The sequence below is a fragment of the Loxodonta africana genome, chromosome 16 (genome assembly GCF_030014295.1).
Source record: "Loxodonta africana isolate mLoxAfr1 chromosome 16, mLoxAfr1.hap2, whole genome shotgun sequence".
NCBI lineage: Eukaryota > Metazoa > Chordata > Mammalia > Proboscidea > Elephantidae > Loxodonta > Loxodonta africana.
In genome coordinates, this window is record NC_087357.1 from 33,747,371 (window position 1) to 33,766,470 (window position 19,100).

Sequence of the window (19,100 nt, forward strand, 5' to 3'; positions counted from 1 at the left end):
CTTTGGAATGGGCACAAACATGGATATCTTTCAGTTGGTTGGCCGGGTAGCTGTCTTCCAAATTTATTGGCATAGATGAGTGAGTGCTTCCAGGTTTTCATCCATTTGTGGAAATATCTCAGTTGGTGCCCCATCAATTCCTGGAGCCTTGTTTTTTTGCCAATGCTTTCGGTGTAGCTTGGACTTCTTCCTTCAGTACCATTGGCTCTTGATGATATGTTATGTCCTGAAATGGTTGAACATAGACCAATTCTTTTTGGTACACTGACTCTGTGTATTCCTTCCATTTGCTTTCGATGTTTCCTGTGTCAATATTTTGCCCATAGAATCCTTCAAAATTGCAACTGGAGGCTTGAATTTTGTCTTAAGTTCTTTCAGCTTGAGAAATGCCAAAGGTGTTCCTCCGTTTTGGTATTCTATTCCAGGTCTTTGCATATTTCATTATAATATTATACTTTGTCTTCTCGAGCTGTCCTTTGAAATCTTCTGTACAGCTCTTTTACTTCATCATTTCTTCCTTTCAGTTTAGACTCTGTTCAAGAGCAAATTTCAGAGTCTCTTCTGATATCCATTTTGGTCTTTTCTTTCTTTTCTGCCTTTTTAATGACCTTCTGCTTTATTCATATATAATGTCATTGGTGTCTTCCCACAACTCATCTGGTCTTCGGTCATTAGCATTCAATGCATCAAATCTATTCCAAGTTCAGGTGGGATATACCCAAGGTTGTATTTTGGCTCTTATGGATTTGTTTTAATTTTCTTCAGCTTCAGCTTGAACTTGCATGTGAGCAGTTGATGGCCTGTTCCACAGTCTGCCTCTGTTTGTTCTGATGAATGATATTGAGCTTTTCCATCATCTCTTTCCACAGATGTAATCAATTTGATTCCTGTATTTTCCATCTGGTGAGGTCCGTGTGTACTATTGCCGTTTATGTTGTTGAAAAAATGTATTTGCAATGAATAAGTCATTGGTCTTGCAAAATTCTATCATGTGGCCTCCAGAATCATTCCTATCACCAAAGCCTTATTTTCCAACAATTGTTCCCTCTTCTTTGTTTCCACCTTTCACATTCCAATCACCAGTAATTATTGATGCATCTCGATTGCATGTTTGATCAATTTCAGACTGCAGAAGTTAGTGAAAATCTTCAAGCTCTTCATCTTTGGCTTTAGCGGTTTGTGCGTAAATGTGAGTAATAGCTGTATTAACTGGTCTTCCTTGTAGGCATGTGGATATTATCCTATTACTGACAGCATTGTACTTCAGGATAGATCTTGGATTGTTCTTTTTGACGATGAATGCAACACCATTTTTCTTCAATTTGTCATTCCCTGCATAGTAGACCATATGATTGTCTGGTTCAAAATGGCTAATACTAGTCCATTTTAGCTCACTGATACCTAGGATATCGATCTTTATACATTCCATTTCATTTTTGACGACTTCCAATTTTCCTAGATCCATACTTCATACATTCCATGTTCTGAGTGTTAATGGATATTTGCAGCTGTTTCTTCTCATTTTGAGTTGTGGCACATCGACAAATGAAGGTCCTGAAACCTTTACTCCACCCACGTCATTGGCTTGACTTTACTTTGAGGAGGTAGCTCTTCACCTGTTGTATTCTGAGTGCCTTCTGACCTGAGGGACTCACCTTCCTGCACTAGATTAGACAATATTCTGCTGCTATTCATAAGGTATTCATAAGGTATTCACTGGTCAAGTTTTTAAAAAATAGACTCTCAGGTCCTTCTTCCTAGTCTGTCTTAGTCTGGAAGCTCTACTGAAACCTGTCCACCTTAGGTGACTCTGCTAGTATTTGAAATACTGGTGGCAAAGCTTCCAGTTTCACAGCAGCACACAGCCACCACAGTACGACAAACTGACAGATGCCTGGTGAAGCACTCATTGATGAAAATCAAAGACTACAGACTTCAGCATGGATTATACCTCAACATAAAGAAAACAAAAATCCTCACAACTGGACTAATATACAACATCATGATAAATGGATAAAAGACTGATATGGTCAAGGATTTCATTTTACTTGGATCCACAATCAATGCCCATGGAAGCAGCAGTCAGGAAATCAAACAAGGTATTGCACTGAGCAAATCTGATGGAGAAGACCCCTTTAAAGTGTTAAAAAGCAAAGATGTCACTTTAAGGACTAAGGCATAGCCTGACCCAAGTCATGGTATTTTCAATCACCTCATATGCATGCAAAAGGTGAACAGTGAATAAGGAGACCTGAAAGAATTGATGCCTTTGAATTATGGTGTTGGCAAAGAATACTGAATATACCACGGACTGCCAGGAGAATGAACAAATCATCTTGGAAGAAGTAAACCCAGAATGCTCCTTAGAAGCAAGGATGGAGAGACTTTGTTTCAGGTACTTTGGACATGTTACCAGGAGGAACCAGTCCCTGGAGAAGGACATCATGCTTGGTAAGGTACAGGGTCAGTGAAAAAGAGGAAGACCCTCAACAAGATGTATTGACACAGTGGCTGCAACAGTGGGCTCAAACATAGCAACAATTGTGAGGATGGCACAGGACCAGGTAGTGTTTCGTTGTTGTGCATAGGGTCACTAAGAGTCAGAACGGATTTGACAGCACCTAACAACAACTTTTTTTTTAATTTCTTTTTTATTGAACTTTAGATGAAGTTTTACAGAACAAACTAGTTTCTCAAACAGTTAGTATACACACTGTTGTATGACATTGGTTAACAACCCCATGACGTGTCAGCACTCTCCCTTCTCAACTCTGGGTTCCCTGTTACCAGCTTTCCTGTTCCCTCCTAGTTTCCAGTCCCCGCCCCAGGGCTGGTGTGCCCCTTTAGTCTTGTTTTGTTCCGTGGGTCTGTACAATCTTTGGCTGAAGAATGAACCTCAGGAGTGACCTCATTACTGAGCTGAAAGCGTGTCTGGGGTCTATAATCTTGGGGTTTCTCCAGTCTCTGTCAGGCCAGCAAGTCTGGTTTTTCTTTCTGAGTTAGAATTTTGTTCTACATTTTTCTCCAGCTCTGTCTGGGGCCCTCTATTGGGATCCCTGTCAGAGCAGTCCTTGGTGATAGCTGGGCACCATATCATTGTACTGGACTCAGTCTGGTGGAAGCCGTGATAGATGTAACAACAACAACTTTTTGATGTAATTATACACAAACAGAAAAGTTGCAAGGATAATGTAAAGAATATCTGTATACCTTTTGCCTTAGTTGTCTAGTGCTGTTAGAAATAGCGTAAGAGGATGGCTTTAACAGACAGAAATTAATTAATTAATTTTCTCACAGTTCAGGAGGCTAGAAGTCCACATTCAGAGTACCAGCTCTAGGAGAAGGCTTTCTCTTTCTCTTGGCTCTGGAGGAAGGTCCTTGTCTCTTCAGCTTCTGTTTTCTGGTTCCTTGGAGATCTTTATGTGTCTTGGCATCTATCTTACCCCATCTGTCTCTCTGTTTGATTGTTTAACCTTTTTTTTTGCCTCAAAAGAGATTGTTCAAGATATACCCTATACTAATCCTGCCTCATTAATATAACAAAGACAACCCATTCCCAAATGAGATTATAACCACAGGCATAGAGATTGGGATTTATAATACGTATTTTAGGAGGACATATTCAATCCACAACATCTTTTACCCAGATTTACCAAATATGAACATTTTACCATGCTTTTCCTCTCTCTCTCTTTTTCTCTCTCCACACACACACACACACACACACACACACACATACATATATAGATGAATAGATATAGTACAGATGTAGATATACGCACATACAGACATATTGCTTTTATAAATTGTTTGGGAGTAAACTATAGACATAATGACTTTTTACCCCTGAACACTTTGATGTGTATTTTGTAAAAAAGAAGAGATTCTCTTATCCAAGTTGAGAAATTATCATTTATCCAGTACTATTATCTATTCGAATTTCAGCAAGTGAAAAAAAAGAAAAATTCTTGTCTGGGACCCATTCCAGAATCACAAAATGCATTTAGTTTTTATGTATCTTTCATCTCTTTTAATCTGGAAAAATTCTTCAGTTTCTCTTTGTCTTTCAAGACCTGGCTAAAAACGGGGCAATTTGAGTAATGAAATAAATAAAAATATTAACAAATTATAACCCATAAGGAAAAAAAAAGCAAGAACCTGTGAGTCCACACTGATACAAACAAATAAATAAATGAAGAAGAAGGGAAAGCTCTTCCTTATAGAGAATGCTAACTAATAAATGTAGAAGGAATGATGGAATTAGAAAAATCACTATTTGGCAGCCATAGTAGTAAAAATCAGGCAAAAATTATCAATGAATGCTCAAACTAGTAGGTGAAATATTGATGAGTAGTAGTAGGATGTTCACATAGCTTCAAAGTATCTCCCCACAAAATACTTATTAATTACAAAGAGAAAAATGAATCATATAGAAAAACCTGAAAGATACCTCCTTAACAAGGGATTGAAGCTAACATCATCAGTAATGAGACAAATAGACAATATGTGCCTCCTGATATGATTTACTGAGAAGGATACAACATCGCTTCTATGGTATTCCTTCTAAAAATGCACGACCTGAATTTAGTCATGAGGAAACATCTGACAAACCTAAATTGAGGGACAATCTATAAAATATATGGTTCATTCTCTTCAAACTTTGTCTTTTACCCCCAAAACTTAGAGCTTCCCTTGGTAGCCCATTTAGGCACTTGGGACTAAGTGTGTGCGTTAATGTGCTTGAGGGAGAGTTAGTTCTTAAAAGCAAAGGCCAGGTATTTTTTCATCTGCGGTCACTCTGAGTCCCTCTCTCAGGAGACAGTTGTGCCCATCAGGATGTACTAGTCTTGCCAGGGCTGGATGAATGCCATGCGTATCTCCTACTCCTGTGGCTGCAAAGTCACTGACTTCAGGAGCCGAGAGACCACATCTGCATAACCAGGGCCTTGGAATACTCCAGAATTTGGAGGCACTTTCCAAAGGACACGAATATAGGGTAAATAAAAGGAAATACTACCTAAGGCACAGAGAAGAAATATGTGGACTATAGTGAGTGAGAACTAGGATGTTAAGATGGTTTAGGAAAAGGTAAGTGAATTTTCAGAATGACAGTGTCAAGAGACAATTATTGAGCAGAGTTCAGTCTTTCTGAGGTGAGTTGAGAGGAAGGGAGAAGACTTTGTAGCCATAACCTTCCCTAATTTATTCCCTGGTCCCCAGCACCACCATCAGCCTCCACTGCCAACCCTAGTGGGTAGGTCTGATGGCCTTCTGTCTAGGTAGTATCCGTGGCCCCAAGGCAATGGGTTTCCTGTCTCCTCTGGGTGAATGGAGATGGGAACAGTGAGCAGGACACAGACTTTCGTGTTGGTTTCTAGTGACTTACGGAATGACAAGCTCCAGTGCCTATTACTACACCAAAGTGATGTCTGAGCTCTTCTTACATACTCCGTCAGACACCGGTGTCTCCTTCCAGACCATCAGCAGTATGGCGGACTTCTGGGATGTGAGTATGAAATCTCCTCTACTCTTCCCCTTTCCTTCTTAATGACCTGAGGCCTGAGGCCGTAGGCCAGGGCTCAGGGACATCAGACAATGGATCAAGTGCTGTGACAAATATCAGGTCAGTCAGGGATCACATGGAATCAAAGGCTCAGGCAAGAATTAATAAGTCAGGCTAGAGTTCAGGTGGAGGTAGGTGAGGGACAGGATGTTGATCAAGGAATCAAGCCAGGATTTGAACTAGGATTAGTGGTCAGAGGTAAGGCTTATTCAAAACATTTTTTGAATAAAGAGGAAGGCCAGGTCAGGTCTGGACCTGATCAAGATTCATACGTCAGCTGAAGCATCCAATAGAAGCAGATTGGAGACAAGTTGGGAGTCAGGGAATGACAGCAGAGTCATTCTAAGGGTAGGGGCCAGGATAAGGCTTGGTCAGACTCAACCCAGCTCGTGGTCCAGTTTGCCCAGGGACCACTCTTGGACAGTTTGTATTGGACCAAATGGTACAACAACCAGAGCCTGGGCAGAGGCTCCCACTCCTTCATCTACTACGAGAACCTGCTGCTGGGGGTTCCGAGGCTGCGGCAGCTAAGGGTCCGCAATGACTCCTGTGTGGTGCATGAGGACTTCCGCGAGGACATTTTGAGCTGCTATGATGTCTACTCTCTGGATAAGGAAGATCAGCTCCCCTTTGGACCCCTCAATGGCACAGCGTGAGTGAGCTCCCCCCAATATCACAAGGCTTGCCCCTCTGAGGACTAGAATCTGAGGGAGACACAGAGAGTGGAGATTCCCAAGCCTGGTTCCACATTGGACTTGTCTGAGGAAACTGTTTGAATGTAAATTCCAAAGTCCCATCCAAGACCTATGGAGGCTCAGAAATCTCCATTTTAGTAGGCAATTTGGATGTGTAGCCAGCCTGGCACCAACCCCAAAGTTTTGGGAGCCACTTCCACTGAGCCTTAGTCTTAAGGCATTCAGTGGGATCTTGGGGGCATCTCCCTGAGTTCCGTCTGTGATTGTTTGGAGACGTCACTTAAGAACAGAGGAGGTGCAGACAGAGCAATAGCCTCCAGACATGTTCCCACACATAAGTCACAGTCACACTTGTCCTACCCTAGAGAAAGACCTGTCAGGCAACCATCCTTTTTTTCCTTCCACCCTTGGAGGTGTGGAAAATGGGTGAAGCATTGCCATTGCCATAGGAGTCATGTTTGGACTCTTCCCTGGACATAAGAGCCCAGGGAAGAAAGTTTAGTAGATAGAATAAAGAATCATGGGGTTAACCAGTCAGTCACACAATCACAAGAGCTGGAAGGACCTTTTCTGGGTTGTACGGTCCAGGTGTTTCCCTTATGGAGACTACCCAGGCTCGGGCTAAGAGTGGGCCTTGGTTTTGTCATTCATAGCCTTGGGTGACATAGTGAAAAATCATGAGATGTACTTTTGAGTATCCGTTCTGCCACTAACTAGCTGGATAATCTCAGGTATCACTGAATCTCAGTTTCCTCATTTGCAAAATGTGGATAATATTTGCCCTCCCTCCTCCAACAGCTGTTAGTATCAAACAAGATCATATATTGAAATAGACCTGAAGTATTGAAATAGATCATGAAGTGTCGCCATTGCATTGGAGGATGAGCTTTTGTGCTAGCTCAGGCCTCTCTTTGCTCACATGGCTTCTTCTGTGGCAGGTGGACATACCACTCACAGGATGAGCTAGGAGGCTCCTCCCACTGGGGCCGGCTCACAAGCTACAGTGGAGGTGGGTACTACCTGGACCTCCTGGGATCTCGACAGGCTAGTGCAGAAACACTCCGGGACCTACAAGAGGGGCTGTGGCTGGACCGGGGCACTCGAGTAGTCTTCATCGACTTCTCAGTCTACAATGCCAACATCAATCTTTTCTGTGTTTTGAGGTGGGCCCCTTCCTCTATGGCATTTCTCCACCTGTGGTTGCTGGTTCCCTTCTCCTCTATTTCAGATCCTTCCCTAACCTTGTACCCTATGGTGGGTGTGGGGAGGAGAAGAAGTGGGAGGAACCATCCCATCCTAGACCCTACCAGTCATCTCCCCCTCCCACACACAGGCTAGTGGTGGAGTTTCCAGCTACAGGAGGTGCCATCCCATCCTGGCAGATTCGAACAGTGAAGCTGATCCGCTATGTCAGCAACTGGGACTTCTTTATCGTTGGCTGCGAGATTGTCTTCTGTGTCTTCATCTTCTACTATATGGTGGAGGAGATCTTGGAGCTCCACATCCACCGGCTTCACTACCTCAGCAGCATCTGGAACATCCTAGACCTGGTTGTCGTCTTGGTGAGGGACAGCTATCCTGGACTCGGGGCATATTGGGAGGGGGCGTGGGATACACCTGGATAGGGGCTCCAAGTTTTCAAATTCTTCCTTTTGGAGCCCTAAGTCCTCCTTATGACTTCTGATCAAATCACTGTGCAACGGCTCCCTAAGTAAGAGGCTGATGTTCCCCTGGTTCAGCCCTGCTGTTTTTTGTACTTGATACTCTGTTTTATGCCTCTTACCTTTATGAACTATCCTCTTGAACCCTGCCATTTATCTTCTCTTCTATTCTGATTATCCTGTCCCTCCATCTCCTTCCTATTAATAGGACACATTCATTTCCTAAGGCAGGGAAGTTGTAGTGGGAGCTAAAATTACTTGGCTCCAATTCCCTATGGCCCTTTACAACCAGTGGCTTCAACAGCAGTGACGCTGATGTATTTACCACTGGCTCCACAGCCTTCTCTTGGGCTTTAAAATGCTTAAGATGCTTCCCAGTTATCCTGGCCAGGTCCCTTTGAATCTGAGATAGTCAAGAATTCAGCAGGAAAGGGAGTTTTCCCCCACCTGTCTTACCTACACCAACTCTCCCTGGGACCTCATCTTTGAACTTGCCTCGAGATGCTCTTGACTTCTTTGACACCCCATGACCTCTATGATGACAGCTCTCCATTGTGGCTATGGGTTTCCACATATTTCGAACCCTCGAGGTGAATCGGCTGCTGGGGAAGCTCCTGCAGCAGCCAAACACATACGCGGACTTCGAGTTCCTCGCCTTCTGGCAGACACAGTATAACAACATGAATGCTGTCAACCTCTTCTTTGCCTGGATCAAGGTACCCTGGAAATCCTTACCCACAGCTCTGCCTCTGGGCATTCATTATCCCTTCCTCAATATTTGCCTCATTTTCCTTTTTTGGTTTGGCAACTCCTGTGGCCTCCATAAGCCCCTGGAGTAGACTTTTCAGAGTTTTTCTCTTTTATTTCTTCACTCGGTTCAACATGGCCCTTCCAGATATTCAAGTATATCAGCTTCAACAAAACCATGACTCAGCTCTCCTCCACACTGGCCCGCTGTGCCAAGGACATCCTGGGCTTCGCCATCATGTTCTTCATTGTTTTTTTCGCCTATGCTCAACTCGGCTACCTACTTTTTGGAACCCAAGTGGAAAACTTTAGCACATTCATCAAGTGCATGTGTGTGTCCTACCCCCTTCAGTCCTCCTTGGCCCCTCACCCTCCAGCTCCAGGGGTATACATATCCTTGGGGAAGCTCGGTATATGTATGTGGGAGTTTCTGTGTTTAAAGCATCAGTGTAAGAGTGTTAGTAAACCCTAGCGTGTGTGCTCAAGTACTCTGTGCATCGCTCTGTCTCTACCTGATTGGGCTGGAGGTGCAGTGTGGGGTCTGTCTGAATTCACCCAGGGGCAGTAGTTAGGAAAACAGGATGGGTGTGGATTGAGGTCAGGGTTATGGTTAGGCTCTGGGTGAAGCCCAGACACTGCTCTTTCAGTTTTACTCAGTTCCGGATCATCCTTGGGGACTTTGACTACAATGCTATCGACAATGCCAACCGCATCCTGGGTCCTGCCTACTTTGTTACCTACATCTTCTTCGTCTTCTTTGTGCTCCTGGTGAGGGTCCCTCTGAGAACTGGAGACTTGGGAACCCAAAGGATAGAGATGTGGAGGGCATCAGGGTGGGGTTTTGACTCCCCTATCTTCCCTATTCAGGACTATGATGGGTCTCTCAAATCAAGGATGAAGAGTGAGGGGAAACTTCTTGATCTTCTGAGTGCTGGCTAATGTGCTCAGTGTGATCAGCATGGTCAGTTTCCAGAGTACAAGGGAACCTGCAGGCTCCCTCTGTAAAATCAAACCCCTGTTCTCAAAGGATAGTAAAAAAGAAAGTGCCTCATGAGAAGTGGCTGCACCTGGAAGCTTCTGTGCCTATTCTCCAAAACTCCCCTTTCCCTTGAGAATCTCTTGATTTCTATTGCCACTTCTTTGTAGTTGTGCTCCTTCCTTGTCAAACATGAGAGATCAGGGTTTGATTTTTATTAACAAAGCCAGCAGGCTTAGTATAACTGATGGATGGGGATACAGACATGGATTTGGGGAAGATGGTAAATAGAACCATCTTCCCCAAATCCATGTCTGTATCCCCACCCATCAGTTTGGGGTAGATGGTAAAGAGAAGGAAACCCTGGTGATGTAGTGGTTAAGTGCTGTGGCTGCTAACCAAAAGGTCAGCAGTTCAAATCCACCAAGTGCTCCTTGGAAACTCTATGGGGCGGTTTTACTCTGACCCATAGGGTCACTATGAGTCGGAATTGACTCAATGGTAACACGTTTTGGGTTTTTTTTTTGGGTAAAGAGAACACAATTGTACTCTCACCATGACAAATTTTTGGTTTTAGTGATTAGTTGTTCCTTATATGGAGCAAGGAGCCCTGGTGGCACAGTGGTTAAAGCACTCAGCTGCTAACCAAAAGGTTGGTGGTTCAAATCCACCACCCACTCCGTGAGAGAAAGATGTGGCAGTCTGCTTCCATAAGGATTTGTAGCCTTTGAAACCCTATGGGGCAGTTCTACTCTGTCCTATAGGGTTGCTATGAGTCAGAATTGACTCAACGGCAGTGGGTTTGGTGGTTTGGTTACATAGAGCAATGTCTGTGTCTTGTGTGGGTATATCCTCATGGTCAGTAATGCTACTACAGTAAGAGTGGTAAGAGTGAGGACCCAGTGTTGATGAGGAAGCATGATCCATCACTAAAAGGATTGTGCTGAAAGCCTGGGCTATGGGACCCTGAGAAGTAGGGATTGGTGGGCTGCAGAGCTGGGATTAGGAGCATTGGCCCCTTTAGAACATGTGTGGCCCATTATTAGGGGTCAATCAGAGGATCTGGGGGTAAGGACCAAGGTCCCTGCCTCATCCTGCAGAACATGTTCCTGGCCATCATCAACGACACCTATTCAGAGGTCAAGGAGGAGTTGGCTGGACAGAAGGATGAGCTGCAGCTTTCTGACCTTCTGAAACAGGTTTTAACCCAGTCCCCTTAAGTTGCACATCTGCATCAGGGCCTAGGTCCAAAGTTCTGTGTCCTGATCTGTTCCTAACTGGTATATGTGCCTATGCCCTGTGTGCCTCTGAATTACCCCTGGAAGCCTGGCACCCTATGAGTGGGGGTGGGGGCCACGGATGATGAGAAACCTGTGGGGACTGGTGCCTGTTCCCTTTTCTCTTCCAGGGCTACAATAAGACCCTACTGAGAATGCGTCTGAGGAAGGAGCGGGTTTCAGATATGCAGAAGGTCCTGCAAGGTGGGGAGCAGGAAACCCAGTTCGAGGATTTCACCAACACCTTTCGGGAGTGAGCAACTAGAGATCAACCTTCCTTGACCATGGTCTATGAGTCCTTGACACTCAACTATACATTCTTTGCCTATAAGCCTCTGATCTTGGCCTACGGGCCTCTGATCTTGGCCTCTGGGTCTCTGATCTTGGCTTCTGGGTCTCTGACCTGACCTTCAGAATTGTGCTCTTGGTTTAAAGGCCTTTCATCATGGTATATAGCATTCTGGACCTTGCTGAACAACTCTTAGGCCGTAATGTAATAATGTAATTCCCTAATCGTTACAGATACCCCTACTCCCCCAAAACTCTGATCTTGGTTCTGTGCTTCCCAACTAATACTGGTCTGTTCCTTTAGCTATTCTCTCTCTGCTTCCCAGTCAAACATATTAACAAACATTGAACATACATATTGTGACACCAACTGTGGACTAGGGATGGAATAGAGCCCTTCACAATTAAGTGAGACAAAGTCTTTGTCCTCCAGGGGCTCATAGACATGTAAGCAAATGAACTTAATCACAGAACAAGTTCAACAACAGAAGTAGCTAGAGCAGAGGAAATCTGGAGAAGAGAGCTCAGTTCCATTTTTGGACTTACAAGAAGACTTCCTGGAGGAGGTGATGTCTGAATAGGGTTTTGGAGAATAAATAGTTTACAAGTAGACAAGCAGAGGAAGGCCATTCCAAGAGACATGAAAGCATATCCAAAGGCACAGAGGTCTGAAATTAAACAACATATACAGGAGGTATAAGCAGTTGAGCACTGTTAAAGGCATCAAATGAAAGATGGGGCACAGCAGGAAATGAGGCCAGAGAAATGAGCAAGGACCACATTTGGAAAGGCCTTGAACATCGCCACTCTATCCAAAGAATGGGGGGCCTAGGAGGGATTTTAAGCAGAAAGGGGATGTATTTAGACCTGTGTTTTAGAAAAATCAATTAGTTAGGTTGCATTATGGAAGATGGATTTCAGGGGTAGGGAGTGAGGGTGGGAGGCAGAAGGGTTGCAGGTTAGTTGAGGGAAACAGATTTTGCAATAATCCTCATAAGAGATCATGAGAGCTTGAACTTAGCAGGAGTTGGGGGAGGAAGAAGATATTGATACAGGTGATTTCATGGGGGTAAAATTCCTCGACCTTGGAGATCCTGGCTTGCCCCTGTGGTACCCTTCTTCCCTAGAGAGCAAGACCCTCATGCATTGAGTCTAGCAAGACAGTGGAGAGCCCATATTAGAGAGATCACAGCCACTACAGGTCAAAAGTCATTTCATCATCCTGTTCTTAGAGTGGGGCACACAGAGCACGAAATCACAGAGCTCACAGCTGCCTTTACCAGGTTTGACCGTGACGGGAATCGCATCCTGGATGAGGAGGAACAGGCACAAATGCAACAGGATCTGGAGGAGGAGAGGGTAAGCCACCGTTGCCCCCCTCCCTAGTTGGCTGATGGGGAGCAGTGTAAGGAAATTGCCCATGCCCCTACACATCCAGCATAGAAAAATCCTCTGGTAGATGGGCAGGAAAACTCTCTAGAGTAGTGGTTCTCAAGCTTTGCCACACATTAGAACACTCTGGGGAGGTTTTAAAAATCCTGATATTAAGGCCACACGCACTATACCAATTAAATCAGAATCTGATCCAGGCATCAGTATTTTTAAAAGCTCCCCTGATGATTCCAATATATGGCCAAGGTAGAAAACCACGGCTCCAAAACACAGTCTTAGGGAAAATGGACCAATTGTCCAAGATTCCCTGACAATACCCTCTGAGGACTTGCCCTCTTCTTGGGATTTTCAGACTCTAATCCTTGGCTGTCCCTGCTGTGCCTGCTCCATCCCTATTCACTGTAGACCAAAAAGTCCAGGGCAGGAGATGATGGCAGCTCAGAGGGAAGGGTCAGGAATTCTGGTATTGTTCCTGAGTGGTGCGAATGGTTAACACACTAGGCTGCTAACGAGAAGTCTGGAGGTTCGAGTTCACCCAGAGGTGACTCCAAGAGAGTGCTGGCAATCTACTTCCAAAAAATTAGCCATTGAAAACCCTATGGAGCACAGTCCTACTCTGACACACATGGGGTTGCCATGAGTTGAAGTTGACTTGATGGCAACCAGTTTTGCCTCTCTCCCAAACTGAGTTGGTCTCTAGTGAACACCTCACTAATCAAGGCTTCAAGCCTGTTTTTTGTTTCTTTGGAAGGTGATTCCATCTCCAGAGGGTGGGCCAGGTTTGTGTTCACCACCACCCTGACCCTATTGTCTCTAGAGTCTCAGAGGGGAGAGGCATAGCAAGAACTGGAGACCAAGGCTTGGCCCTAAGCCTATCAGACCAGGTGATGGAACAAAAGCTGATGACTTCCAGAATCATTCTCTTCCCTCTGGCCTCTGACTTCCTTATCAGGTAGCCGTCAGCGCTGAGATTGAGAATTTGGGCCAGTCCATTGTGAGAAGCCCACCAGGAAAGTCGGACTCAGAGGCTGCCAGAGCAGGTTGCTGGGTTTCAGGAGAAGAATTCCACACGTATGTGAGGCCCAAGGCCCAGGGGTGGCTGTTTGTTATCACCTACCTTGAGCTTCTGTCTACCCATTAAAAGTCTACAACCTTACAATTCCCTGTCCTAGTTTGGGGAGAAACTTGGCTCCCCTTCAGTTCCCCCTACAAGGCTTGGTCTTACCTTCCTTGCTCCCATCCACACACTGTTCTTTCCCTGTGCCTCTGTAGACCTCAGCCCTCCCACCCCGCAAACACAGAGCTCTGCTCCCTTAGTCTCTCTCAAATCCTACACAGGCTGAAAAGGAGGGTTCTGCAGCTGGAGACTGTCCTAGAAGGAATCGCGTCCCAGGTTGATGCTGTGAGTTCAAAGCTGAAGATGCTAGAGAGGAAGGGGCAGATGGCTCTCTCCCCAGGCCTGGTAAGTGGCCCTCACCTGGGTCCTTTTAGCTCCCCACAGCTGAACTCTTCCATCTTTTCCACTCAGTTGATGGGGGTGGAGTACTTGCCAAACACCTATATTTTCAGGTCCCCAGGGCAACATGTCCGCAATGGTCAGTGTACTAGCGGGGGTGGGGAGTAGAGGGAAGGTCTGGAAGTTGGTTGCCCTAGACTGGGGGCTGCCTTAAGCTCTAGGAGATGGCCGGGGCTGGACGATCAGATCCAGAGAAATGGATAATGGCACATAAACTTCTCCTTTGAATGACCTGTCTCTTTTTCTTCTTCCAGGAGGAACAAGCCATTTGGGAGCACCTGCAGCCAGGCCCAGCTGTGACCCCAGCTCCCTAGGGAGTCCAGGGTGGGCAGGAGAGTGGTGGAGGAGGAGCCCTGAATACCAGACAGCAGGATCCTCTCTCACTGCCTCCCCAGAAGCCCCTCTTCACACACCCTCCACATATAGGGCAGCAGGTCCCATCACTGCTGCTGCTGGGCCCAAACCTGTGACTGGGCTTTGAGTAATGTATCTCAGTGTAGCTGGGCATCATGCTTAGGCTTATAACTCAGTGTTTCTGTGCATAGCCACATAGCTCTGTGTAGCACTGTGAAATAACGTTTCCCTCTTGGCCTCTCAGTCCCTGTGCTCCTAGCTGTGCTGTGGTGATAAAAAATGTCAATAACAAACAATAAAGGAAGAGAGGTTAATGACTCTTCCTCAAACACATGGTGATTTGAGAAAAAGGTAGGATCCCAGAGAGCAGGCTCTGTCTAGATGTCTTCCTACTTGCCAGCGAATCTTCTTATCCTTTACATATCTAATGATCTGCTGCTAGCACCTCTGGGTTTCTTATCATCTCCGTAGAGCTTATCTCTAAAAATAAATAGAAGAAAAGGAGTGAGAGGAGTGAATCTCACCTGGTGCAGAGGAGTTGGAGTGATGCCCTCCCAGAATAGTCAATGGAGGTTCTGTGGAAGAGCCTGCATCCTGACATTCTGCTCAACGCTGGGAACTGAGAGGGCTGTAAACCAAGGGATGAAGATGGAGCTTGAGGAGAAGCAGGCAAGGAAATGCCCTTAGGATCTGGAGATCTTTGGATTAAAATGTGGTGTACTCTGACTCTAATCTTCCGCTTAGCAATGTGGGGTCCCCTAGTGATTGTCAATAAAAATCCTTAGAAAAACCAGGACTTTGCATTTGCTTTTGGGATTGTAGGAGGAAGAAGAAAGGCTGGTACTGTAGGCCATCCTTATACCTGGGTTCTGGGATGTATGGGATTGGGAGCAGTGACAAGGCGAAGGAGCTGGATGCCCCAGGAGTCCTGAAGTGAGAACTTCTGGCTCTTAGGAATAGTTCGGAATGGATGGCACTGTGATTGTACCATAAGGGAGGGTGGAGAGGTTGACCTGGGAGACTTGGACCTCAGGATGGAGAGAGTAAGGTTAAGAGGACTAGGGAGGGTGAGTGGCTGTAGTGTGTGTGTATGTACAGCATGTAGGATGGGGGTGGTGGTAGAGAGGGATGATAACCAGGGATAAGACAAGGAACTCCTACACCAAGATGTTGGGTGTCTAGGAGCCTGTATCCTGAGACCTGCTATATATCCTCTCTCCTTTCTCCTGTGCCCTTTAACCCTTCCTCATTTTGCACTTTCCATTGCTCCCCAGTCACTTTTCTCATCCATTCCCTCACCCACTCCTCTTCTTCCATCCCATTAAGTATACTCTATACACCTGGGGGAATCCATGGGGGTGCAAACAGTTAACACTAGGCGGCTTACCTCAAGGTTAGTGGTTCAAGTCCACCCAGACACACCTCAGAAGAAAGGCCTGATGATCTCAAAAACCAGCCACTGAAAACCCTGTGGAGCACAGTTCTATTGCACGTGGAGTTTCCATGAGTCAGAATCCACTGGAAGGCAACTGATTTGGTTTTTGGTTTGGGTACACCAGGAGATTTGTGAGAAGTCCTGGTGGCAATGGTCAAGTACTTGGCTGCTAACCACAGGGTCAGTGGTTCAAACCTACCAGTGGCTCTGCAGGAGAAAGGCCCTGGTGATCTGCTCCCGCAAGGAATACAGCCTAGGAAACCACATGGGGGCAGTTCTATTGTGTCCTGTAGGGTTGCTAAGAGTCGGAATTGACTCCATGGGCACACAAGGACAACAACGGAAGACTTGTGAACAGGTAAGTGCATCCGTTGTTGTTGTTGTTAGGTGCCGTCGAGTCAGTTCCGACTCATACCAACCCTATGCACAACAGAACAAAACACTGCCTGGTCCTGAGCCATCCTTACAAAGGTTGTTATGCTTGAGCTCATTGTTGCAGCCACTGTGTCAACCCACCTCGTTGAGGGTCTTCCTTTTTTCCGCTGACCCTGTATTCTGCCAAGCATGATGTCCTTCTCCAGGGACTGATCCCTCCTGACAACATGTCCAAAGTATGTAAGACACAGTCTCACTATCCTTGCTTCTAAGGAGCATTCTTATTGTACTCCTTCTAAGACAGATTTGTTCGTTCTTTTGGCAGTCCATGGGATATTCAATATTCTTTGTCAACACCACAATTCAAAGGCATCAATTCTTCTTCGGTCTTCCTTATTCATTGTCCAGCTTTCACATGCATATGATGCGATTGAAAATACCATGGCTTGGGTCAGGCACACCTTAGTCTTCAAGGTGACATCTTCGCTCTTCAACACTTTGAAGAGGTCCTTTGTAGCAGATTTACCCAATGCAACACGTCTTTTTGATTTCTTGACTGCTGCTTCCATGGCTGTTGATTGTGGATCCAAGTAAAATGAAATCCTTGACAACTTCAATCTTTTCTCCATTTATCGTGATGTTGCTCATTGGTCCAGTTGTGAGGATTTTTGTTTCCTTTATGTTGGGTACAATCCATACTGAAGGCTGTGGTCTTTGATCTTCATTAATAAGTGCTTCAAGTCCTCTTCACTTTCAGCAAGCAAGGTTGTGTCATTGGCGTAACGCAGGTTGTTAATGAGTCTTCCTCCAATCCTGATGCCCCATTCTTCTTCATATAGTCCAGCTTCTTGGATTATTTGCTCAGCATACAGATTGAATAGGCATGGTGAAAGAATACAACCCTGATGCACACCTTTCCTGACTTTAAACCAATCAGTATCCCCTTGTTCTGTCCGAACAACTGCCTCTTGATCTATGTAAAGGTTTCGCATGAGCACAATTAAGTGTTCTGGAATTCCCATTCTTCACAGTGTTATCCATAGTTTGTTATGATCCACGCAGTTAAAACCCTTTGCATAGTCAATAAAACACAGGTAAACATCCTTCTAGTATTCTCTGCTTTCAGCCAGGATCCATCTGACATCAGCAGTGATATCCCTGGTTCCACGTCGTCTCCTGAAACTGGCCTGAATTTCTTGCAGTTCCCTGTCGATATACTGCTGCAGCCATTTTTGAATGATCTTCAGCAGAATTTTGCTTGCGCATGATATTCACATTCGGTTGGATCCCCTTTCTTGGGAATAGGCATAAATATGGATCTCTTCCAGTCAGTTGGCCAGGAAGCTGTCTTCCATATTTCTTGGCATAGATGAGTGAGCACCTCCAGCGCTGCATCTGTTTGTCGAAACATCTCAATTGATATTCCATCAATTCCTAGAGCCTTGTTTTTCGCCAATCCCTTCAGAGCAGCTTGGACTTCTTCCTTCAGTACCATTGGTTCCTGATCATATGCCACTTCTTGAAATGGTTGAACATCAACTAATTCTTTTTGGTATAATGACTCTGTGTATTCCTTCCATCTTCTTTTAATGCTTCCTGAATCATTTAATATTTTCCCCATAGAATCCTTCACTATTGCAACTTGAGGCTTGACTTTTTTCTTCAGTTCTTTCAGCTTGAGAAATGCCAAGAGTGTTCTTCCCTTTTGGTTTTCCATGTCCAGCTATTTGGACATGTCATTATAATACTTTACTTTGTCTTCTTGAGATGCCCTTTGAAATCTTCTGTTCAGTTCTTTTACTTCATCAATTCTTCCTTTTGCTTTAGCTGCTCGACGCTCAAGAGCAAGTTTCAGAGTCTCCTGACATCCATCTTGGTCTTTTCTTTCTTTCTTGTCTTTCCAGTGACCTCTTGCTTTCTTCATGGATGATATCCTTGATGTCATTCCAAAATTCGTCTGGTCTTTGGTCACTAGTGTTCAATGCATCATATCTATTCTTCAGACGGTTTCTAAATTCAGGTGGGATATACTCAAGGTCATATTTTGGCTCTCGTGGACTTGCTCTGATTTTCTTCAGTTTCAGATTGAACTTGCCTATGAGCAACTGATGGTCTGTTCCACAGTCGGCCCCTGGCCTTGTTCTGACTGATGATATTGAGCTTTTCTATTGTCTCTTTTCACAGATGTAGTCAATTTGATTTCTGTGTGTTCCATCTGGCGAGGTCCATGTGTATAGTCGCTGTTTATGCTAGTGAAAGAAGGTATTTGCAATGAAGAAGTCGTTGGTCTTGCAAAATTCTATCATTTGATCTCTGGCACTGTTTCTATCACCAAGGCCGTATTTTCCAACTACTGGTCCTTCTTCTTTGTTTCCAACTTTCACATTACAATTGCCAGTAATCATCAATGCATCTTGATTGCATGTTCGATCAATTTCAGACTGCAGCAGCTGATAAGAATCTTCTATTTCTTCATCTTTGGCCCTAGTGGTTGGTGCATAAATTTGAATAACAGTCGTATTAACTGTTCTTCCTTGTAGCCGTATGGATATTATCCTGTCACTGACAGTGCTGTACTTCAGGATAGATCTTGAAATGTTCTTTTTGACAATGAACGCAACACCATTCCTCTTCAAGTTGTCATTCCCAGCACAGCAGACTACATGATTATCTGATTCAGAATGGCCAATACCAGTCCATTTCAGCTCACTAATGCCTAGGATATTGATGTTTATGTGCTCCATTTCATTTTTGACGATTCCCAATTTTCCTAGATTCATACTTCGTACATTCCAGGTTCCGATTATTAATGGATGTTTGC

At 44.8% G+C, this 19,100-nt stretch overlaps 1 protein-coding gene across 1 annotated transcript in view; it reads left to right on the forward strand.

Moving 5' to 3' along the window:
- The window catches only part of PKD2L1 (polycystin 2 like 1, transient receptor potential cation channel), a 46,398-nt gene extending 31,969 nt beyond the window's left edge, over window positions 1-14,429 (forward strand). Inside the window, exons 4-16 of the mRNA XM_064269085.1 lie at window positions 5,379-5,506; window positions 5,962-6,215; window positions 7,197-7,421; window positions 7,592-7,820; window positions 8,465-8,635; window positions 8,815-8,996; window positions 9,314-9,434; window positions 10,743-10,841; window positions 11,051-11,172; window positions 12,491-12,566; window positions 13,552-13,670; window positions 13,938-14,061; window positions 14,370-14,429. Coding sequence (XP_064125155.1) covers window positions 5,379-5,506; window positions 5,962-6,215; window positions 7,197-7,421; window positions 7,592-7,820; window positions 8,465-8,635; window positions 8,815-8,996; window positions 9,314-9,434; window positions 10,743-10,841; window positions 11,051-11,172; window positions 12,491-12,566; window positions 13,552-13,670; window positions 13,938-14,061; window positions 14,370-14,429 — 1,910 coding nt within the window. The remainder of the gene's footprint in view (window positions 1-5,378; window positions 5,507-5,961; window positions 6,216-7,196; window positions 7,422-7,591; window positions 7,821-8,464; window positions 8,636-8,814; window positions 8,997-9,313; window positions 9,435-10,742; window positions 10,842-11,050; window positions 11,173-12,490; window positions 12,567-13,551; window positions 13,671-13,937; window positions 14,062-14,369) is intronic.
- Window positions 14,430-19,100: the final 4,671 nt, after the last annotated feature.